Source organism: Alosa pseudoharengus, unplaced genomic scaffold (genome assembly GCF_046254945.1).
Source record: "Alosa pseudoharengus isolate Yale_2024_CS ecotype anadromous, Long Island Sound unplaced genomic scaffold, YU_APseudo_1.1 YU_APseudo_1.1_scf_23, whole genome shotgun sequence".
In the NCBI taxonomy this organism is placed as follows: Eukaryota; Metazoa; Chordata; class Actinopteri; order Clupeiformes; family Clupeidae; genus Alosa; species Alosa pseudoharengus.
The window spans coordinates 16,021,633-16,046,632 of NW_027468685.1; the positions used below are offsets into that span (position 1 = coordinate 16,021,633).

The window sequence follows — 25,000 nt, forward strand, 5'->3', positions numbered from 1 at the left end:
GCCTGTGAATTAGGATGACGGCCTGTTGTTCAGCCAAAAGTCAACACTGGTTTAACTGTACAAACGCTAACACCTGAGAGGTGAATTCTCTCTCTCTCTCTATCTCCAGGGTTTGGGACAATCACCTTGGAGAGGTTTTAGCACTGATATTCCCTCAAAAACATCTGTGTGAACACATTGTGGTTTCTTCTCAAACACGTTACCAAATGGTATGCTAGCCTGTTTTTTTTGTGTTTTCATGTATGGCCTTGTCTTTCAAATCTCTATATTTACCAGGTCTATTGAACCAGAAGCCCCAAACAGGTAACACATTCCAGAAAGTAGGTCTGAATGTGAATGTCAGATTGCCCTTGACAGTGCATTTCATTATCAAATCTAGTTAAAAATCTTCCCTGAAATGTCTTTCAGATGTGTAAGCAAGCATGAAATCAGTGTGACTGAAATATAAAAAGTGACGACAGGGATAACAATGCTGGTGAGATTAAATCACAGGAAACGCTCTCCAGCTGCATGGGTGTTCACAAGTACTCTGGGTGTGAGCAGGTCCTAGCTGTCTGTCTGTGCCAACAAGTCCCAGCTGTCTGTCTGTGTGTGAGCAGCACATAGGCTGTCTGTCTGTGTGTGAGCAGGTCCTAGCTGTCTGTCTGTCTGTGTGTAAGAAAGTCTTAGCTGTCTGTCTGTGTGTGAGAAGGTCCTAGCTGTCTGTCTGTGTGTAAGAAAGTCTTAGCTGTCTGTCTGTGTGTGAGAAGGTCCTAGCTGTCTGTCTGTGTGTAAGAAAGTCTTAGCTGTCTGTCTGTGTGTGAGCAGGTCCTAGCTGTCTGTCTGTGTGTAAGAAAGTCTTAGCTGTCTGTCTGTGTGTAAGAAAGTCTTAGCTGTCTGTCTGTGTGTGAGAAGGTCCTAGCTGTCTGTCTGTGTCTGAGCGGGTACCAGCTGTCTGTCTGTGTGTGAACAGGTCCTCTTCGTTGTCTGTGTGTAAGCAAGTCCACACTGCAGGCTGACTACAGTAAGTCTTTGTTTTCATTTGGGGCAGGGGGTTTACTCCATCAAATTCCAGACTATGGGTGTGTACGTTTCAGTCATGCATTTCAGGCTTTCTTCTTTTTTTTCACAACCTCCCCCATGGGATGAATCTTTACAAGGAGATGGCATTTGTTTAACCTGGCTTGGAATCACCCAGGAGAGCGCCAAATCTCTTCGAGTCGACAACAGTGGATAATTTATCTATGTGTGAGGTCTCGAGTGTGTCTTATTACATGCAGATGTCTGCTGTCCGGGCGGATTTGTGTCATGATAAACACATCCATTCAGGAGGAGCTGTTCTACACCGCTGAAGAGCAAATCTGCTGACCTACATCAATTTAAATTGTGACCATATCAGAGCCAGGCCTTTCAAAAGTTTTTTTCCCCTCTGCCTGATTTCTAGTTGTAACCTACTTTCATATTTACCCATAAAGAATGTGGTAATATTCAACTATCTCTTTATCTTTCCTAAATAGCTGGTGATAACTCATACAATATCAGGGTACAAGCTGTACATAAATCCACTGTCTTTAACAAAGAATCTAGATAGTATGCCCTGTAGCAACTTTATTTGTTGATCAAACATGACTTGGCTTGCGTCTTTGATTTTGCCTGGCCTCATTACCTTCAGAAAAGGAACGCAGATATGAAAGGCTTTCGAGGACCCCTGATTTGCCCGCTTGATAAATCCCTTGTTCCCCCTCTGCTCCTTTCATGTTGGAGACAACTCGATCAGGAGCGAACGTCAAAGGCAGAGGAGCCATCTTTTTTTTTTGCTCAGTCATTTGTAGAGAATAGTCACTGCAATGTCGTGAATTTGCCTTAATAGTTTCTGTATTGTCGTCACACAACCGCAGGATGAGAGGCAGCCAGAGAATAAGACATGCTTTATTGCTGTGTCATTAGTAGAGAGACTAATCTCAATGTCATGCATTTGCCCTAACGTCTTTGGTATTAACGCCTTAAGTATTCGGAGATGAGAGGTAGCCATTACAACAATTATCACACAGCTTTTTTTACGGCAATGAATTGGAGTGAAAATACATTTGTGACTCGGAAAACATTTCGACCTTACTTGAGCACCAGAAAATAAATGGCCGGTTGAACCCTCTGACATTTTAGAGTCCAGCAGGCAAGTTGGCCCTGGCAGACTTCGAGATGGGCAGTGATGATTAGGGCTGCCGATCGCAGCTCGGACCAGTCGGGAACTGCTTGGCACCGCTAACGGGGGAGAGAGAGTTCATCAAGCCTAATTGTGATTCATAGACTTTAAGTGGTCCTTAACAGCAACAAAACGGGACACTTGTTGCAGAGACTCTCCTTGCATGTCAAGGCAGGGGAGACACAGACAGAGGGTGGGAGTCGAGGGGGATCGAATTTGTGCTGGGAAAACACTTTCTGTTTATGACAAGTGTCAACGATCTACCTGGGTGTCCAAAGGCATAATTAAATCTTGCCATCTGCCATCCAACGGTGGGGACTCCACAAATTCCCCCTCCAGACGCATTAATGAAACCCTAACCGCATGTTAAACTGAATCCAACCTCAATAAGATACTTTGAAGATAACACCATTGTGCTGCGGAATGGTGTGACGGTAAATACTCCAGACCAAAGAGAGGGGCTTTCCCCGACATGAGCCAAGAGCTATTGTCAGGAGCGATGGTGTCAAGAGGACTAGTGCATCTTCTGCCCTGAAGGCCAAGCAGGAAAACCACAAAAAGGGATTCCTGGACCTAGACCTGCCTTATCTCTGACATTCAAAAGAGAAGGGAGGAGGGGTGTGAGGTACAACAAAAATGATTCATTACATTCATAAATCGCGGAGATTGTCATGCCGTCAAAGGCTGAGGTTATAAAGAGAACAGGATGATGCGTGGGTGGAATCGGCCTATGATCGCTGCATTAAGAAGTTCAAGCCTTCAGGGGGAAAAGACAGTGAGTCACGCACTGCAGCTATGCACAGTGCGTATCCAGGTCTCAGTCATGAGAACACGCCCTTTGACCTCCATGGGCTCTCCCTGGAGACGGCTGCCCCCCCCACTCAAACCCACCCCCTGATCCTTCACCCTTCGTCTGCACACAGAGCACGCACGCTCTCTCTTTCCCCTCTGGGAAGGAATGGAAACCTGAGATGGGTGGCAAAATGCCGTGACCAGCCTATCGTCTGCACAGAGGAATGCTCCCTGACCACAGGGACAAACCACAGCACCACACACACACTCACACAGTTCACCTAGACAGTACATCAACACAGACAAACACTTTCACAAAAGCTCCACCAGCAATCTGTTTATGACAAGTCTATCACAGATTTTGCTTTTAAGATGTCCACACAATGCCGTTCATCCATGACAAAATTAAAGTAAGTTGTGCTGGTCTGTCAGTGTGGCTTGGAAGCTCTTCAAAATTGAATTCAAGTAATTATGGGTTCCTTGGTCTTTACTGTAGGCTGGTGTCTGGGGGACAGAGTACTTTCACTGAAGGTGAGCTGTCCCCTGGCCCCTGTCCAGTCACATGGCCGTTCTACTGTCACTTTCAGGTCAGGCGCCACCTGTCATCCAGCCCCAGTTCCCCCAACGGTCCTCGGACAATCCTGGGAAGCAGTAAAGCTTCGGGGACAGCTGTTCGACATGACCGAGAGACCGTCCCTCCAGGACATGACTCCGCGTCTGCTGCTTCCTCTAGGAGACCAAACACCAAACAACTGTGTGGTGGGGGTGGGGGTGGAGGAGACAGGGGAGTTAAGACGCTGGTGGGGGTTGGGGGGATGGAGGGTTGGAGCCAATGCAACAGATAGGGCTTCATGTGATTTGATGAGTGCAACAGCAGGCTTTGGCACCCCTTACACACACACACACACAGACACACACACACACACACACACACATACACACACACACACACACACACAGACACACACACACACACAGACACACACACACACACACACACACACACACACACACACACAGACACACACACACACACAGACACAGACACACACACACACACACACAGACACACACACACACACACACACACACACACACACACACACACACATAGTGTGGGAAATTCCCTGACATCTGCCAGAGTAGAACCCTGCCAGGGTGGTGGAGGGTCCTCTTCATCCAGCAGCCCTGAGCCCCGAGTCTCCATGATCAATATTCATGAAGTGTACACCAAGCAGGCATGGCAAAGAGACGCCAGAGGCTGGCTCCCGGCTCACTGTGGGTCCGGCTTCCCATTAGCGCCAGCGCTATCGCTGCTTATCAGGCCAGCGTGGAGGTGGTGGGGGGGGGGGGGGGGTAAGCGAAGAAGCTCGCTAATCCACAGAGCCTTAGCGCGACATGATTGATGCGGCTAATTTGCCTGACAAGCTGCTTTTTAGATCTGAAATACCGCCGGAAGAGTGCGGTGGAGGTCTGCTAGCTGTGAGAATGAAAACATGTGAAAAAGTGCATCGCTCCTTGCGGTCGTTCTGACATCTGCCCTTTCGGTTTACTCTTTAGGCATTTCACATTAATTATATCCTCTGTTCCAGTGAGCTCACTTGAACTTTTCAGACTCTTCTGAAAATGAAACTCCTATTAAAATGCACCTAAAATAACTTCCTATCGATTTCAGAGGCGGGAAAAGTCCCTCTTGTTAAATGCTTCAATGAAACAATGTTGAACGATGACAGATGATTTGAGGAAAGATCAGTTCGCCATAACCCACTCTGTGGTTCCTTAATAAATAAATAAATAAATACACAAGTCTTTTAAGGAGAGATATATAATTCTCTTATGAATCATATGAAATTGCATTTGTTTTTGTGGGGACAATAAGTGGATAATGATACACTAAACCCCTCAGTGCACTGTGATTCTGAGAGCTGTTAAAAGGATTTATTATCTTACCGACTGACTGACTGTTCCCCTTCAGCTACAAAGGAGAGTCACCAGGGAGAAAGGACAGGTGGGAAAGAAGAAGGGGGGTAGTGGAGCAAAACTTGGTTCACATTTCAGACTCACCATTGTGAAAGGTGTAGAGAGAGGAGAGAAAGGTGGAGAGGATCAGTGAGGGGGAGAGATAGAGAGAGAGAGAGAGAGAGGTGGGGGTAAGGGGCCCTCAACCATAGCTTCGGTCTTGATATTTTGTCATTCCGGCTTTGAGCACACAGAATTATTACCCCCCAGGGCATCGGTGTGGAGCCTAACCCTGGAGGACCGTCTCCCGGGAGACAGTGCTCCAAACGTGATCTGGGCGTCTGATCTTGGACTGAGTTTCCGATGATTTCCCGTCAAACTGACCTTGGCATTTATGAGCCGCACTGGCAACCCGCCGCACCAGCCCTCGCACGAAAAGCCTCAACCTAATCCCGCGGTGGTGACACTGGAGCTGGCAGTGGCCAGGGATGGCAAAATAGATTTGGCAGGGCGAGAGGAATGTACGCCATTGCCCCCTCTGTGGATGTTTTTTTCCGAGCCCCACTTCCTAAAGGGCCAACACATTCAGTTCCACACAAGTGTCCTCATCACGTTACACGCCTCTCCAAAAACTAGTAAAACTCGTCTTCTCCTCGTGTTAAGTGAGAACTGCTCCCGAAAGCAATTAACACCTATGCATCGCTGCGTTTGATACCAGTCAACAAAAAAAAAAGGTAACACATTGAGAAGATGATTTGCACTGCAGAATTCGAGGAAGCTCAGACCCCTTTTGATCTCTGCTCGACTGCTGTTGTTGTTGCTGTTGTGGTTGCGGAAAAAAGGAGAGGGAGAAAAGAGCTGACGAACTTGCACTCTTTGTCCACTGATGCTTTAATGGCAGGACAAAGTAAATGATGCTCGAGAAAGCACTGTACAGGTAAGTGGGGCATTTGTCACAGGGCCTTTACATTCCTCAGACAAGCCGGCAGCCTTTGAAAACAGGTCTGTGCCAGAGAGAGATGGAGAAGCAAGTGCTCAGCATTACTGGTCCAATCTCACAAATGCAGAAACACAGAGAGAACAGTGCAAAAAAGCCAAAGGCTGCTGCTCATTATCTATTATGGGGGGGGGGGCTGGTGTGTCAATTATCATTTCGTCTTGCTCACAAAATTTGCGGAAGGCACAATTTAGCAATGCAAATTTACCGTGGAAATTAAGCCCTTCCGCTGTAGAAGCCATGAACGAGGGACGAGAGAGAGAGAGAGAGATGGAGAGACAAAAACGTTAACCGTTAACCTGAGTTCACACTTCCAGTGGCTAAACAACAGCATTGTTCTACCGTATAGTGCCCTGGAGCTTCAAGCTCGGCAGTAACATAATGTGACGGTAGCATGTCGAACACACCTTGTCCATATGGAGAGTGCTTTTCTTTCCGCAGCATGAACAAAGTGAGAGCTGTTGGGAGGGGTGGACAGGGCAGAGTTGCCATCTCCCCACATCCCCGATTGAGATCGCTTCCTGGCCGACGACAGATAACATGCCACCGAGACATGAAATACGGCCTGGATCCCTGCCAAGCTGAGACGTGATCGTTGCGGAGAGAGAGGAAGGGGAACTGGATCCAATTCGAGCCGTGACACATGAGGGTGAGACGGAGGCCTTCTTTTCAAGTAACGTGGGCCTTCAAGTCTACTTAGAGTCAGGTCGGACTCTACGTAGACTAGAGCAGTGGTTTTCAAAGTGGGGGCCGGGGTCCCCTGGGGGGCCGCGAGGGGGTGCCAGGGGGGCCTCACTGTATGCTCCATCACGAAGTGCTTGTGGCTAAAATAATTGTTAGAATTAGCTTAATGTATTTTTACATTTGCCATAGTATTGTCGATGGGTTTACGAACACATCAAGGGGGTCCTTGGCCAGAACCTAGTGGTATTTGGGGGGCCTTGTCGTGGAAAAGTTTGGGAACCCCTGGACTAGAGGAACACACAAAACACACAACTTCTGTGTGATTACAAGACAACTTCTTAATATACAGAAGTGGTAACTTTTGTGGGAAACATCACTATCAAAGCCTCAAATGGCAACTATTAAGTGCTCCACTTTGAACACCTGACTCCAGCTCCCACTATACCAAGATAAGAACTTGTTTATTGTTCCCTGCCAAAACCGTACAGCAGTTATCAGTGGCAGCACTGGACTTTTAATCATCATCCAATACTGGACTGTAAGCAGCAAGCGAGTCTAAACAAGCCAGGAAATCCATTACAGTGTGTTTGAGATGCTGCGGAGGCTACACCACGTCTCGTCTGCTATTTGACTTCTTCACTCAGTTCCCTCGGGGTAGGAAGCCTGCTTGCACTGCACGGAGCAGTACATTAGTTAAGGAGAGGTTAAGGATCGGCTCATCGCGAGCAGTCCTTTCATCACCCTCTAAAAAGACACAGGGTAGGAAACGACTCCCTGGATGCCTGTTGAGAAGAGCCGAGGAGAGACAGGAAGAGAGGAGGACGGAGAGGAAGTACCTCACCAGTCACTGATCGTTTATCATCTGTGAAGATGATCAGGAAACACTACAAGAAGATGATCCATCCATTTTCCTGATTCTCCTCACATTTGACGCACCAAGGTGCAAGATTCGTCTTGACTCCTATTTGATAGCAGAGCAGAGTATAGCTGCATCCTGAACAGCAATGCGTATATAATGCACCTATGAGGTAACACACAAATCCTTTTAAGTAGGCAAAAATGATACAGTCGAAGTTAGCCCACTGAGATTCAGTCTTGCATTCAGATTTTTGCTGAGTGACCAAACCCCCACTACCATATGATTCATCAGCACTAAATGCTATAAGCTCGGGCTGCATTGAACTGGTTACATAGCAGACTCTATTGCAAATGTAAGGGATATGGAGGTGGTGGTGGAGGAGGCTGAATGGTTAAACTCAAGTGGACTGTGAAGATCACTATCTCCGCCTGCACCGGTCCGTCCAGGGGCCTTCATGCTTGTGCTGGTTAGGCAGATTCAACAGGCAGGAACAAACACGCCCACACTCACACACACACACACACACACATACACACACCGAGAGCATGCACCATGCGTTCTGGCTCCACGATGTACAACGCCCGTTTTGTTTCTGATTCCACAATGGACAGTGGTTTCTGTTGGGGGCCTCAGCATCATCCGTCAGCAACACTAAAGCGCTCTGGTGACATTTACCGTGTTTATCCTTTTGGCTTTGGGTGGTTAATCACGCTGTGGCTCACAATGGCAGTATCTCCATCACCTAAGGAGGTGCTCTGCTGTAGTTGTTATGGAATGTACCAACACATCCCTTTTGAATGCCGTGCATTCATGTGTTATAGCTTCTGTGTATACTCAGGGAGGGATGAGATGAGGAACTACAAGTAGATTTCAGAAAAACAGAATTGATACTTTTACCGAGCTTCTCTTTAAAAAAAACAAAAAAACGGTTTCTTTCTGAAGGCCACTGAAACTCAGGCATGCAGGTTTTCTCAGAACTGCAATGCTCAAAACTGTCTCCCTAACTTTAAAAAAAAAAGGTCATTGTTTCGACATAAGAAAGTAAGAAAGCACAGGAACCCAACCGCCCACAAAGGCATGAAAAGTCATCTTAACAAACTTAGTCAGAGAAAGGATTTTTGGTCCCAATTATAGCAGCACATTTTGGAGGGGGGAAGCCAGGGCTGGGGGGGAAATCTGTGCTTAGTCCTCCAGAAAAAGGACCGAGCCAGCACAAATATGTAATAACAAGCCTTTCTTGTCACAGTCATTTAAAATCTCAGTGATCAGATCAAAGGCCTCTTCTGTAATTTCATAACCTTTCCAGCACCCCTTTCCAGTCTCAGCTCCCACCTTCACACCCGATCAGCTGCCTTAAAAGAGGCCATCTTGTCTTTAATATGCATGCTATTATGTTTACCACAGTTCCACATTAATTATTAATGCTAATGGCACTAACTTATTCAGCTACATGAAACAGAGCAAAATAACTCACAAACAAAAACTAACCAATTGCAAGACAGAAACACATTTAAGAAATGGATGATTGTCAACGACCTCTTTATAATGGCAAGACAAAGGAAAACTGGGTCCCACATCCCCCCCCCCACAAATCCTCCCAATCCTTCTTATATAATTCTTTCATAATAATCGTTTTAGGGAGAAAACATCATGCTTGCGGAAGGGGTCTTAAAGGCGCCCCATGTACTCAGCTGCAGGTATTTTGTCCTCTGTCCAAGTGCAGAAGCACAGTGTTGCTGCACAGTATAGAACTCAATGAGTTAGCTAGCTCGGGGCATCGTCGGGATGAAAAGAGAGAAAAAAAACATGGCATGACTTTCACCTCCCCTAAGACCTCTGCATCTGCGATAATAAGGCAGGTGGAGTCTGGGAGCTCTTTGAGCTTAGCCAGGAGTTTTTGGCGGGACGGCTTAATTACACGGTGGTAGGGAGTGAACTTGATAACAGAGGAGGAAGGATCAACAGCAGAGAAAACAAGCGAGCGTGTGAATAGCCTTACCTTTCCCACAGCCACCAGTGCACTAGTGCTTTTCTTTTTCTTACTGGTGAACTGTGGGTCTGTGCTCACCACCCAACACACATGTGCACACACGCACGTGCACACACACACAAACACACATATAAAGACACATAATCACAGTCAGTCACATAATTGGCATATAAATGAAACACACAAAGACAAACATAAGTCTGGAAAACACCTGCAAGCACACACACAGACACACAGACACAGACACAGACACAGACACGCACACACACGCACACACACACACACACACACACACACACACACACACACACACACACACACACACACACACACACACACACACACACACACACACACACACAAGGCTTGGCACTCCTATCTGACTCCCAAACACTGTCCTTCTCTTACCCCACTGGCACCTTTCTGTTGCAAATATGTTATGTTGCTCTGGGAAAATGGAAAGGCAGTGGCTGAATGTTCAACGATGGCAATATCTATTAGAAATTTTCACCAGGCAATGCCGTTGCCATGGGAATGTCCAACCTCATGCGAACAACATTTTCCAGGGAACAACTATCCTTTCTCTTCAATTACGGCCTAAATGGAATATGCAGGATATTTGCTTGCTTGCCTCACCTATTAGTGCAATTCGATGCCAGCCACTTGTATACTACCGTAACCCAGCTCTCTGAGGCCCAGAGCTAGAAAGCTTTCTGGAGAGAAATTAAAGAGCTTATTGAAAACCCCCTCCACTCTGAAACCACACGGCTGTGTAATCGCGCTAACATTACATAATTGATCCAGGCAAAAATAGGGAGGAAGAGGAATGCAGGATTCAGACAAACTTTTTAATATGGTTTAGAGTGCTACTGTAAGACCTCTTGGGCTCCTGGAATTGCATGAGGTCCCATGGGGGGGGGTGCTTTGACTGGGGCCATTTTATCTGCCTATTGTCATGAGACCTACCCCACCCCCTACCCCTTGCCCCATAACCTTCTCAAAGACTTTCCCCACTTCCCAGTGCAAATGAATGGTTGACTGTTTCGCATTGCTGAGCTTCCAGCCTAGTTTAAAATACAATGGCATCAGTCGGCATCAATGCAGAAGGCGCTTTCTGCTTTCTGAAAGTCACAGAAAAAACTATTGATCTGTCGTTCTGCACAACCTCATTTTGTGCACTTTTCCACTGACTAAGACGCCCCCCTGGGGAACGATATGCTAGATTATGGCACACAGTGTTGCATAATGACACAACAAACAGAAAGTGCTGTTGTTTACTGAGACAGGAAGCTGTAATTAACCAAATTCATGCAAGAGAGTTGACAAAGCTCTCTCTCCCCACGGCATCTTATTTTATCAATATCAACACATTGAAAGTGTGGGATGAACCCCTAAACAGATTTTGGTGTGGGAGTTGGTGCATTTAAATTTTCTTTTGTCAACATTTTGTCACTAATCTTAAAAATAAACAGGTGAGCATGTAGCCTGGAGAGATTAGACGTTGGTAACTTATTATTTCTGCAGGCTGTGGTGGTAATGGCCCCTAGACAGTCAACAACTATGTCTGCCTCACATGACATTGCAATCACAATACTCTGTCTGAATACTAGGCTATAGTTACACTACCTGTGTGGCATGTTTGGTGGTTCAATGGTTGATGCTGAGTTTTATATTAAAACTGCAGACTTCACAGAGAAGTGTTATATTTCAGAAGCTACTGTATAGTCAACTACATAACCATTTGTTGTTACAATGTAATCTCCAACTTTGACCGAACATAGTCAAAGTTCATTATGTTTAGCCTGCATTCGCATGCCCTAAGTTCATTAATTGTAGGCTACCTAACCAAAACTGTGAAGATATTCAACTTTGCTTGTGACTGGAAGCTAACGTGAACCCATCTCCCCGGCAAGAAGCTTTTACTTCGGCTGGCTACAGTGCTACCTTGTTTCCCTGGAATCAGATTTCAACACTAAAACATGCGGCCTCGACGCACACACACAAACACACATCAGCATAGTTCAGTATAAATAACAAGCAAGCTCAAAGGAATACATGTTGAACACATCATGTTCATAAGCACGTTAACAACCGCCGAAGTTGTTATGTCCACCACATTTGACCCTATTACAACGACCTGCGCTGTGGGATAGGCTATAATATGTTAGTTACAACAACGTGTTTTTACAATTGTAGTCAATAGTATTTTAAGTTCACCACAGTTCAGAAGGTTATTTGGTGAGACATACCTGTGAGACCAGCGGAATAAGTGTCTGTTCCACCGAACGAGTTTTGATCTCAAGCCCACAATCAAAGTTACTGCTACCGCAAGGAGATGAAGCCATTCCCGCCGATCGCTGTTTATGGCTCACTGCAAGGCTTAGTTGTTACTTAGTTCCTGTTTTAGAAATTATTTAGGAATACGACTATGCGTGTTTCAATTAAAGCCGTTCTTTAAGATGTCGAGTTTTATTCTCGCTGATTCCCGCTGACGTATCGTGCACTTGTCTTATCGTGCTCGGCATGAGCGGCTTTCCAGGTGACTGTTATTGTCCATGTAGTTTGCACAACTAGGCTACGGCATCCACGAGACTGCCGCAACGAGCGACAAGGAGGGCTACCGTAGAACGACTCCAACACACTCGCAGACACACTCTCCAACACTTTGGGTGGGGGTGCCAGTGACGAAACACTGCAACTCAAGAGGTTTCTACAGAGAAAGGTGAACGCATTCCATCTGATCGCGACTAACTGCGCGTTTGTTGCGGCTTTAAACATTTACCAGCACCATAAAACCACTCCTTATTATAGCCTATCTAATCAATTGTATTCAACCCTATCTGGAATGAAACGGATAGACTTGTTTGTAAACGTTGTCGTTTTTTAACTTGACTAAGTTAAAATATGAATTTGCTATTTATAGTTTCATACAAATAGCTTGCAGCCTGGCACGTATTTGGCAATTGTAAGAACTTTGCCAACTTTTAGTGTTCTTTGCATTCTGATCATACCCGTTGATTTGTTTGGGTCTATTTTATAATCCCCATATCACTTTAACAAGATGCTGGCACCATGTTGACGATTTAATCCAGTTGCTAGGAAGGCAAAGGAGATAGAGAGGGCTTGCATGTGAAAATAGGCTATCAGGACAGGAATGGAACTTTCACTTTGAGTGTTGAGTGTTGCAAGCCATTGGCGTTGGCTATGACCTATTTTTCAGAAGGGAGAACATGTTGCTGGATCTTATCGTCCACCTCAGGAAGCTTTCCTTATGAAGACAAACAAAGCGTGGCTCCCTCATGATGAATGACATGTTTACTCAATGTAGCCGCCTGTGTAAGTGATTCTAGTAATGGGGGGGGGGGGGGGGGTAGTAGACCCTGAGGTGGTCTGACATTACTCAGTGTATATCAGGTGTGTGTGTGTGTCTGTGTGTGTGTGCGCGTGCGTGCGTGTGCGTGTGGAATGGCTGGGTCCAAAGAAACATGACCATGATTTGTTGCACGACAAAATGAAAGTATAGTATATCTGGTCCCTCAGCTCATGTCTCATATACCACCCTCTCTCATACACACACACACACACACACACACACACCACACACACACACACACACACACACACACACTATTTTCCCCTCATCTGAATCAGCCATCAGATTTTTCCTTTTGCTTATTTATTCAGCAAGCTTCAATCTTCTCCCTCCCGCTGGACCCAGTATCCTACTGCGCTTTTGTGTTTGTTTAGGCGCATTGTTAGACGCCCTTCCTAATGTGGCCTGTTTAGAGACGCTTTATGTAACATCCCTCCAGATCAGGAGGAAAAAAATTATGTTGCCACCGATTTTCCTCATCTTCAATTTTGTTTGCTCCCTATTATGTGGGTTGTGAGAAAGCAGCAGCCAAGGAACAGCAATGCTTTTCAAAATAAATAAATAAATAAAACGCCACTTTGTCAGATAAAACCGCATGTGGAGTGTCTGTGCCAGGAAACTAAAAGGTGAGATAATCGAGTGTCCAAAGAACCTTGCGTCCGCTTCTCTGTCCCTTTTCTATTTTTGGTTTGAACTGATGACTGCGTTTGCATTTTCACTTATTTCTCTCCGAACCACCCAGCCACCTGAGCAAGTTTCTGTGCAAAAATCATCCGCAGAAACAAGAGACAGATTCTGTTTGCACCAAAGAGAAGATTCTGTTTGCACCAAAATAAAAGACTGCAAGTAATCAGTGTGCTCCAGCTCCCTTCCTTCAATTCAAAGCTTCTTGTCCTACTGAGAAGCACCTGACTGCACAGTTTCCAAAGGAGGATGCGTGGAATGCCCTACCTTAACTAGAAACAAGACACTTTATAGACCCTTTCAAGAGAGTTCCATTATCAGCATCATAGTTGGCCCCACAAGGCTTCCGTTTTAACATTCCATATGTTATCTTAATGCAGAGGAAGTAGATTGGGAACCAAATAGAATGTTCAAGCATTGTTTTTGTTTGTATTGTTGAAAGGGTCTATTGGAAGGGGTCATATCATACCTGTGATCTATGTAAGATCTATTCCAGTCACTTGTTCCCTTCCACTCTCCCTCCCTCCTCCTCTCCTCTGAAATCAAATTCGACCGACTGCTGACACATCTGGCATTTGCTCCTTTTCAAATGGTACATTCTGATTGATGCGTGTGATCTTCGACTTTGACTGCACACAACCAGACAGAGTCAGATGCTTTATAAGAAAGATAGAGAGAGAGAGAGGCACACACACACACACACACACACACTCGTCTGCCCATCACCTATTTTTTGCCCATATTTGACAGTCTTCCATATTTCAGCTGGGAAGGGACCATGAAAGGAGTAAAATGTCTCCTCTGCAGTGGGAGTTCTCTGACTGGAGTGGGAGTGACACCTGTGGTCTCCGATGGCAAACTTGCTTCAGAAACATGGTTTATGCTCCTGCACTGAGACGAGTGAGTGTGTCATTTTTCATTCAAGTTTAATGGCCACAGCTGCAGGCATGAAGCATTTATTTTAATTTGATTCATTTTATGTTTATTTACATTGAACTTAATACTAGCATGCTGCTCTGGGCTTCACACTAGCCATTTACCCATTCACCATGTGTGGCGGTGCTGAATAGCCATTCTGTTTAGCATTTTCATCTGCTCATTATTTCCCACGTCAACGCCTTCACAAAAGCTCCTTTCTTTTTTCAGGCAGCTCCTTGTTATAGTTACCCACACCTGCAACTCTCTTTATCTCCAGTAAGTAACCTGTTTGTGCCAAATGTTTCTTTTTGTTCGAAATCCTACTTGTTGTTTTTGTTTGATACTGTGAAATGACACATGGATGTATCAATCTTTTCTTCTAAATACTAGTTCTGGCAACAGCATCTAACGGTTGTGCTACAAAAAGCATCTTTGAATTTTTAATTTGAATTCAAAGTGATGTGAAACACAAATGAGGACACAAAGAAAAGCTGAGTCTGATCCAGCTTTTGATCAGGTAGAGGAGGATGCGGAGCAGGGATGTGTGTTGGTGTGGAGGGTGAGGTGGGGGACACAGGTGTGGTCTGGTCTCTGCAAGATGGCACTGGTAGGACACATGCATTCTGTGTGCCAGGGTGTGCCAGGCAAAGGGCGCTCAGAGACAGAGAGGAGAGAGGCTGGTTGCTTTTTAATAGGCGGGTAAACAAATCAGACAGTAGAGAGAGAGGGAGGGGGGCTCAGAGCTGGCTGTCACTAATGTTCACCCAGGCTGGCTGCGCCTTTGTGACAGTACATAATCACAATTGAATTACCCTACTGGACACAAACACACACACAAATACACACACACACACACGCACAAGCAGTCATGCAGTCTCACAAAGTATGACATGATCACATCACATGTGGGAGTCGTTTTTTTGCTCTGTGTGTTAAGATTATTGTGTGTTTATTTGTGTGTCTGTTTGTGTTGTTTATTCGTGTGTTTGTTTGTGTTTGAGTGAGTGCATGTCTGTGTGTGTGCGTGGGTGTACCTGTGTGTGTGTGTGTGTGTGTGTGTGTGTGTGTGTGTGTGTGTGTGTGTGTTTTAATGATGAAGGTTGACCTCAGACGCATGGTGATTAATTGGACCTGCTCATCCATCTCTTTGGCAGTGCGGAGGATAATTAGGTTATTGTTTCCAATGCAGAAGTGAAAACCTCCCAAGGCTGTTTAGTCGCATATACCAGACATATAAAACAAAAGAAGGGAAGAAAAGAGCAAAGAGAAAGAGTGGAGGGCATGGAAGGATAGAAGAGACAAAAGAACAGAGAGAAGAGAGGGGAAGAGAAGAGGAGCAAGGAGATCAAGTTCAAGAAAACAGTCATGTTCTGGCCTAATTTTGACGTCCAGGGCAGGGGGGGGGGGGGTGTAGTTTGTTTAATTCAGGCATTTTTCACATCCCACTGCCTAAGGCATAAGCCGTTCTCAAAGAGAGATGCCAGCCGCTCCCAAAGCGCAATCCAACAGACTGATGAATGCTTACACAGCTTCAAATCAACCTCACGAGAGGAGAGGAAGAGAATACTGTGTGAGGCGTTCTGAAGCCCAAAGCATTAGCCTCCCATTCTCTGTGGCCACGGGCATGTCAAGACAGTGTGACTACAGAAGAAGGGGTAGAGGAGCAAGGGGCCCCCATACACATAATTCACTCGGTCCTAGCGCTAGTCAAAGCGGAGGTGTTGACGGAACACATGGTAGACACGTATTCTTTTTCTTAGTGTTTTTCTTTTTTTTTTAATGGTGACGACTCCAAATCCCAACGCCCCTCAGGCATATTCTGAATCCTACTTTCTTCTACTTTCTTCTGCCTTCTTCTTCTTCTTCTTCTTCTTCTCTCTTTTTCTTTCTTTATCTTGCCCTCTCTCTGTGCCTTCTCTCTCTCTCTTTCTCCCTTTTTCTCTCTACTCCTTTCTGTTTCTCTCCTCTCCACTGGTCTGTTATTAATCATCTTGTCTGTAGTAGAGCTAAGAGATATGTGGGGTAGGTTTAGGGTCTGTAGTAGAGCTAAGAGATATGTGGGGTAGGTTTAGGGTCTGTAGTAGAGCTAAGAGATATGTGGGGTAGGTTTAGGGTCTGTAGTAGAGCTAAGAGATATGTGGGGTAGGTTTAGGGTTGGGGGGGGGGGGTAGTTGGGGGTTGTGCAGACATAAACAACAGCTTTTCCTCCCATGGTCCTGTCAAAGCGGTCGGCTTTCAAAACAAACCCGTTCTGACAAAACTGTCACCGAGCTTCCTAAACGCCTGGCGGCTCGGCGGTGGCAGTTGGAGGCTGACAAGGCCAGCTGTGGCTAGAACCTCCGCCAGCGCAAAAGCGACAGATACCTCACTCACTGGCGCATACGCTAGGCGGGGAGTGGAGAGATGGCGGTGCAGAGACGTGCTGACTCACTCACTGCCTAGATGTGTAGATGTGACATGGCTCCTTTAGTGCGAGCCTTGCATTTCCACTTATAGCCATTTTAATTAGGAGACGCTTTTATCTACAGGTGGAATATGTGGGTTTTATGTCAGCAATAGTGCTGATGCACTCAAGGATGGCTACATGCCCCTGGACTTGAGAATAGTTCTGCCCCCCCCCCCTTACATAATAGGGATGTTGTTGGGGTCATACTATCAAGTGTGCCCTTAAAGTTGTAATTGTTGCCGACAGCCTATCAGTGGAAATGTAAGTCTTGAATGCTCACAGAGGGTAATGTCACCAGCCCCCACCCCACAACTCTTGTGTCTCCTGACTTCAGACTGACAAGGCAGAGCATCGATCCATGCATGGTTGTGCTCCTGAAATGTTTAACTTTGTTCTCCCCCCCCCCCCCCAACACACTCACACACACACACACACACACACACACACACACACACACACACACACACACACACACACACACACACACACAGCAAGTTTGTTTAATAGGCAATCACCCTGCCAAGGAAAGCATTCAGTCTTCAGTCTTCATTCACTGTATTAATGTTTTTCATGGTGTGTACCACACAAGTAAAATACCCCATAACTGGCCCTGTTCAGAACAGTCGGTGGACTTTATCTAGTGTTTTGTTTAGACAATAGTTCCAACATCAGCATACTGCACCACACAGGGTGCCCTTATCCGCTCAGACCTGAGATAGCGTCTGGCATGTTGATTTAGGCCGAGCGGGTTTAAGGAAGGTTTCCCCAGCTCTGTATCTTTTGTTTTTCAAACTGAGCCAGCCAGGATATGCAAAGCCCTCTGTGGCCACCCTTGAGTCATTTTCATTTCATGCTGCAGCCAGGGTGTTTGTTCTGTGGTTTGAGTCTCTGCCAGCGCCTGCCTAACCACACCAACTAGGATTACACTGCACTATCCACACCTGACCACTGAGTGGCTAGTGTAACTGATTAATGATACTCATCAAGTGAGCACTGTCACTGGAATAATAGTGAAGCTTATATTAAAGTAACTCTCTCTCTCTGTGTGTGTGTCTCTCTCTCTTTCTCTCTTACTGTCTCTTGCTCTCTCTTTCTCTCGCTCTCTCTATCTTTCTTTTTTCTGTGTGTGTGTGTGTGTGTATGTGTGTGTGTGTGTGTGTGTGTGTTTATTTTCTGTGGTAGCTCTACCAGTACCAGTAACAGTAGGTTCTGTATAAGGTGTCACGCTCCCTGCCATTAAAGATGAGACTGCTTTATCTTCTTGATGGGTGGGGGGAGATCAAAATCTATGGTTAGATCCCCCATGTTTCCCTTTTGTTTACAATTGAGAGCCAAGATATCGTTTGTCTAGACTCACAGCAGGATTTGTTATCTGTCTGTGGTGGGGATATCTTCACCTGTGGTCTCCAAACAGAAAACTCCATGTGGTTAAAATCCTTGGCGGCATCTGGATAGCAACCGATGTTATCTAACCCACAAAAAGGGTTTTCATATTGCTTATAGCTACAGTGTTTTGGTGAAGAGCAACTGTTTTTCTGCCGTAACTATAAGCCCAACTGGTAAATGATTAAAATGAGTGAGGTCGCTCGCTAAGGAAGAAATCTTCCTGTCTGAACATGAGTTTCACATGTTTGGACTGGATAAATTGTGCCATCTGCTGGAGTAAAGTAATAAACACAACCATGTCCTTATTTTATTTAACAAGCATCTTTTTTAAAATAGCTTTCAGCATAATTTTATGTATTGTCTATTTAGCACACCCAGGTCTCATAATCTTTTTATTACATCAATATGAAATCCTGCTCTTCCATGGACTGAAATTAAGTTTTAATGTTTTGAATTTGAATTTTATTTTATGTTGTGTTTTAATTAAATTAACTAAAGCAAACTTTAATTAAATTAACTAAATGTATTAATTTAATTCTAAGATGTTTATACATTTTTATTTTTTAAAATGAATCGATAGCCTACTGATGATGTAGTTTGCAGGTCCTATATTAGTTTTCACCATCTCCACAAGGTGTCACTCCATTTCAAGTTAGTGAAGTAGCAAAGAGAGATTTGCTAGAGGCAGTCAGGTTGGACAGCACTAGGCTACTATGCAAACAGTGGAAATGCAAATTGCTTTTGGGCAGCATGCCTTAATTGAATGTGGAACTTTGGATGGGTGAAGTCACAATCTTCAGAATTATTATTATTTCTGTGGGAGCAATTTTCTTTATGTTTGCTCAGATGTTCCTGTCTGGAAAATCGATTGGGCACGTTTCATCAATCTCATTTGAGTGGAAATTATTTTACAAAATATATAGCACGACGGTCGGGTGAGTCCTGTGGTATGTTTGAGATTCTCAAGGCTCATGGCTGACCATCCAGATTCCTCACATAGTTGACGTGACTGTACAGCTATGTGGGTAATTTGGCCCAGGACAATTTTCGAATTTCGAATAACTGTGGCTCGAGGCTTTGAACTTTGATACAGCACTCTGCCAAGAACCCCCCAGGGTGTATGTTTTGGAAACAGTGTGGTCAAATCTGTGAAAGTTAGCTTTTTGCTTCATCCCGCTTTAAGTAGCATCAGTGAGCCCCAGGAAGTGAAAGCTTTCCACTCGCCCTTGAGTATTGAGCCATCTCTTGATTTGTTTATCAGTTCCTTTACTAGGATCTTTTGAAGTGGGGGAGTCAATTTGACTAAATGAAGCAAAAAGCATGCCCAAAACCTCCACAATCACAATGCGGGCTTTACCACTTCTGCAGTGCTTGCTGCCATCTTTCCACAATGCACACTCAAGCCCCATATGCACAGCACACGGTGAACTTTGTTAGACACCAGCTAGACATAGTGAAATGTATTAGTCATCATTAGCCACAGCTGACCGGCCCTGAGGATAGGAAGTGCGACTGAAGAGTCTGAAAGAAGCAGTCATGAGCTGAAAGTGAGAGAAAAGAGAGATTCTGTATTCATCACTTGATGTCCAAGAGGGGCTTTGGAGCTGTACAGGTACTATCCACCTTTGGCTGCACATGGTCTTCTTGAGGGGAGAGAAGCTGTCCAGCAACCATTTCCGCACAGAGAACATCTCTAAATGGAAAACAGTTGCAGGAGCCGTTGCCAGGATGGTTTAGACTCCTAATCTTAACAATCCGCAGAAGGATTTGAGCCACTGTCAAAAACAGCTTCCTCACTGGTTTACCTGCAATCTTGAAGAGAGCTTCTACTGCTAGAGAATACTACTGCTAACTGCCAAATGCACACTTTTTGCAAGTGCGCAAGTGCACTGTTTACATTGAACTTTATTAGACACCAGCTAGACATAGTGAAAAGTATTAGTCAACAGCCACTGCTGACGAGCCTTAAGAATAGTAAGTGGTACTGTCTGAGGTCAGCCGTCACGATGGCCATAATGACCTTGTGTGCCTTTATTTTTCACAGACTGAAGGAGGGAAGTCTAACAGACTCCTATCCACAGTAGCAGGATTTACTCTCTCTCTCTCTCTCTCTCTCTCTCTCTCTCTCTCTCTCTCTCTCTGGGTCTGTCTGTCTCTCCCTCTCCGTGCCTAACCACACCACCCACTAACATTTCCCCTCTGTTTGCTGTAGGAGCCAGCACGTGGCCACAGACGACTTGCAGAGGGGTCCGCTGTGGGATATCCAAACACTCCGAGGCTCTCGCTGCGGACTTGCACTTGCTCTTGGAATTCCAGCAGGTAAAGACAGCCTGACGGACCCACTAAATGATGACTAACAAAATCTGCCCATAGGTGGTGGCTCATGTTATGCACGTGTGATATATGTGCGTACATGCATGTGAGGGACACAAAGGGGTCAGTTTAACTTGTATAGGTACTTATTTGAGTAATAAATCATTCATAAATACTGTGCTTTTCACATTATTCACCCAAATCCCTAACCTCTACTATACCATGCACATCTTCTTCTAGAATAAAACTACATTGTACTCATTAAAACTGAACACTATGCTAACTATACAAATTACATAGTGGATGAAATGGTAAGTACACTGTACCGAAGGAATGTTAATGTAAAGTTTGGCCAAAGAGTGCAGTGAAACACAAGGCAAGTAGTCAGAGAGGCACCAGACGCCATTGTTAGCTGGACAATGTTGGCAATCCAAGAGAATCTTCAATGGAAGGAAATATACAGAGTTCATCCAATGGAAAAAGTATGGTCCTTAGACAGGTTTCCAGTCTACAGTTTTGGAGCTTCTATTGCAGGTTTGCTGCTCTCTGATTGTACTTATGGAGCACAGATCCTCAGATGATGATGTTTTTCATGCACACACAAACTTCATCCAGTCCTTGGTGTGTTCCACAGCTCACTGAAATATTTATTACACCAAAGCACATCCAAATGACCATCTGCCGAATTATGTTGAAGATGGACAATAATCATGTTCTGTTCTCGTCCAGTGAGCTTCCAAAAGCCATGTGTAACATGGAGGGGAATATTCTGGGACCTGGGATTTCACTAGTGATCTCTATAAGGCCAGAGGTCTGGTGATGTTTATGTTTTATGTTCCACATATGGGACCTCACTATGCAGTTCCAAGTTTCCATTCTGGTCTCTGTCACATACAGTACAATGGGTTTCTTTATCAGGCTTTGTGACAACTAAGGGTACGTTCGTAAAATAAATCTGACACACACTGGACGCTCCGAGAAGCTCTGATTAAATACACGGTAATTCTGAATTTACGAACGGTTAAGTGTGCTCGGAGCCTTAAGAGTGGCAATTTACGAATGAACCCTAGGTGTTCAGCTTTTGCAGCTCCTTCTGTACACTTCATCCTAAAAAAATCTCAAGGTTACAAGTTATATAGATGTAGGATAAGCAGAATAACACAAACATATGGCTGATTGGAAGAGTCTTTAGTTTCAGTTTACTCAAGTCAAGTCACAGAGATCTCAGAGGAGGCTGAAAGAGGTGCAGAAAAGCCAAGCTGTGAAGAAAGAATGAGGGGGATTTTTATATAAAGATTTTATAGTTTTAAAGGTACACTATGCAGGTTTAGGTATTTTTGGCAAGTTTAGAGCTCCCTCTAGAGCCGCAATGTATTTATATGTTAACCTGCTATTGTAGATAGCAAACTTCTCGTGACTTATTCCCTCTGTACACAATGCAAATGCTTTTGTTGTGGAGGTGAAGGATTAACAACAGGCAAAAACTATCTCCAAAGAGCTATATCTAATGACAAGGTAAGGTTTCAGATTCTCGTGAGTTTTGGGCGGGGTGCCACTCTTGGAAGTTGCATGGCTGGTTTTCTCGGTAGGGACTCGCTATGTCTATGCTGTATAGCTATGCTAGGTGAACGATTCACCTATTACAAGTTCGTTTACCATCAAATTGGCTTTATAAAGGTGAAAATCTTGCAAAGTGTACCTTTAATTGTATTCCTTTTGTCGATGTCCAAGAGGAGCTTAAGGGCCTGTATAGGTCATGTTCTCCTTTGGCAGTACACTTCCCCCTCGAGGAGAGAGAAACTATCCCAGTGCTTCTCTGCACAAAAGGATATCTCTAAATGAAAAACAATGGAGTAAATGCCAGAATGGTTAAGAATCCCATCAATCTGCGTGAGGAGTTGAGCCGTCCAATCAAAACATCTCTCCCACTGGCTTCTTCTGCACCTCCGTGTCATGCCGGTGCAGGCGGAGTGTCCTCAGATGTCTCCCCTTCGCTGGTCTGAGTTATGTGAGGACACCTTTTCCAGCTGGAGACTGGGCCACAGCGTTTTGATCTGATCTGATCTGAGGCCTGTTATTCATGGAAACTTTCTCCTTATTCTTGGATATATGGACACGCAGTCAGGCAGACACTCAGGCAGGCAGGCAGGCAGGCAGTCGGGTTAGGGAAGCTCTGTAACTGGTTATGAATGTTTTTGTGAGCATAGTCTGTTTGAATTAGTCCAAATTGTGAAATGCCTAATGCTGACATGCTGTATGCGTTTTTGTCACTTTTATTTATGGAAATTTGACTTCTGAATGGTAGGAAAATAATCATTAAGAAGAGTCTGGATGGCTTCTATTGTAGGGGGCATGGTCAGTGATTGACGGGTGTTGAAAGCTTATGTCAGTAGACATGTCTGAAAAAAAGCCTTTTACCTGCCATCAAAACTGTTGATTGTAATGTGAGTGTGTGTGCTACTTGCCTAGTGCCAGATCTCCTGATCTATCATTTGTTACATTTGTAAGAACAAGTGTGTGTGTGTGTGTGTGTGTGTGTGTGTGTGTGTGTGTATGTGGGTGGGTGGGTGGGTGTGTGTGTGTGTGTGTGCATGCTTGCGTGTTTGTGTGTGTTTGTGTGTGTGTGTGTGTGTTTTTGTCTACATGTACGTGTATGTGTATACATACATGCGCATGTGTGGTTCTTGTCACAGTGTACGTGTGTGTACGCTCGCATATGTGTGGTTTCTGTGTGAGCGAGTGCAACATCTTTCTCATCTCATATCATTTCCAGGACTCCATACACTGCATTTATCAGCGGACACGTAGCGTATACCACAGCCAATATCTAACAGAGCAAACATAAAACACTGTCCACATCTAAAGCCCCTAAAGTTGTCAGTGCAACACAGCGCAGGGAAGAGTTTGACGTAAATTCCCTGTTGGCTCTCCGCGATAAACAGTTTGTGTGTGTGTGTTTGTGTGTGTGTGTGTGTGTGTGTGTCTGTGTCTGTGTGTGCGCTTGTTTGTCTACATGCGTTTATCCATGCACGTGTGTGGTCTCTGTTCCATCCAGTATGTAAGTGTGTGTGCAAGCATATGTGTGTTTTCTGTGTGTGTGTGTGTGTGTGTGTGTGGGTGTGGGTGTGTGTGTGGGTGTGTAAATGTCTGTCTGATTGTCTCTCTGTCTGTCTGTCTGTCTCTGCCTTCGTGTATCTGTATTTGTCCACTCCTTGCATGGTAAACAATGACGTGAGCTTTCTCCCCTTATTACACATCCCACAGAATTCTGGGAACCTGGTGTCAGATCGTTCCAGGTCTTTCTCATCTCATATCATTCCCATGACTCCGTTCACTAAATTTATCAGCAGACATATTTTGTATACCTCGGCAAATATCCAACAGAGAGCAAACATAAAACACTCTCTACTTCTAAAGCTCCTAAAGTTGTCAGAGCAATGCAGCGCAGCGTAGAGTTTAACGTTATGTAAAATTCCCCGTTGGCTCTCTGGGATAAACGGCTGTTGGGTTTTTATGTTGATGCGGCTGCATTGTGAGAGAAAATGAACGGGGTTTCCTCAGGGCAGTTGTTAAATTGAAGGCATTTATCGTGCTGCGGCTGAGAGAGGCACATTGCTGCAGTTGTAAAGTAAAACCCCGCGTCGCCTTCGATTATAAATAGGCTCCCTGAGGCGAAACTAGCCGGTCTCATTTCAAAGGAGCGTCTCTACTGAGAAAGAACAAAAACATATCCCGTCAGGTCTGATGCTGAATATGTAACAAAAGATAAATGAAACAGAAAGAAAGAAAGAAAGGAAGACAGAAAGAGAGAAAAGCAAGGGAAAAGGATGGAGGTAGGAAGAGAGAAAAAGTGCCACCACTGTGACAAATTCAGTGTGTTAGTCAAGGTGAAAAGCCCAGGAGGCATGGCTGTGGTTCCTGGGCTGCAGTGTCCCGGTGGCTCTCTCCCCTCTCTCCCCCTCTTGTTTGCTCTGCTCCAGCAGACGAGTGAGTCTGTACTGCGTGGAGTCAGTACTGCGGGGAGGTGATGTGCAGGTTCCTCCCCACCGACCGACCGGCCGGCCGGCCGGCTGTAGTGGCGATTGTGCAGAGGAGTGGACCCTGATGGACGAGCTCTGACTCGGGTCCAAATAACAGCCTCGGCTCCTCTCCCCCAGGGCCTGCAGCATCCCACCTGGCTTTCATAAAGTAACAAAAGCCATGGTGTCTGTTTGTGTGTGTGTGTGTGTGTGTGTGTGTGTGTGTGTGTGTGTGTGTGTGTCTGTCTGTCTGTCTGTCTGTCTGTCTGTGTCTGTCTGTGTGTGTGTGTCTGTGAGATGTTCACACTGCATACGTGGCCTTGCTGATGAGCTCAGTTCCAGGAGCTTGTTCAGCCCCCTCCCTCCACCCCTCTCTCCCTCCCTGCTCCATCCCTCAC

At 45.2% G+C, this 25,000-nt stretch overlaps 1 protein-coding gene and 1 long non-coding RNA gene across 2 annotated transcripts in view; one reads left to right on the top strand and one right to left on the bottom strand.

Annotated features, from left to right (window-relative positions):
- Window positions 1–12,158, bottom strand: part of ctnnal1 (catenin (cadherin-associated protein), alpha-like 1) — a 53,577-nt gene extending 41,419 nt beyond the window's left edge. Inside the window, exon 1 of the mRNA XM_076301771.1 lies at window positions 11,713–12,158. Coding sequence (XP_076157886.1) covers window positions 11,713–11,808 — 96 coding nt within the window. The 5' untranslated portion in view covers window positions 11,809–12,158. The remainder of the gene's footprint in view (window positions 1–11,712) is intronic.
- The window catches only part of LOC143140721 (uncharacterized), a 25,150-nt gene continuing 12,243 nt past the window's right edge, over window positions 12,094–25,000 (top strand). The window contains exons 1-4 of the long non-coding RNA XR_012990681.1: window positions 12,094–12,185; window positions 14,286–14,420; window positions 14,667–14,714; window positions 20,483–20,589. This is a non-coding gene — a long non-coding RNA (uncharacterized LOC143140721). The remainder of the gene's footprint in view (window positions 12,186–14,285; window positions 14,421–14,666; window positions 14,715–20,482; window positions 20,590–25,000) is intronic.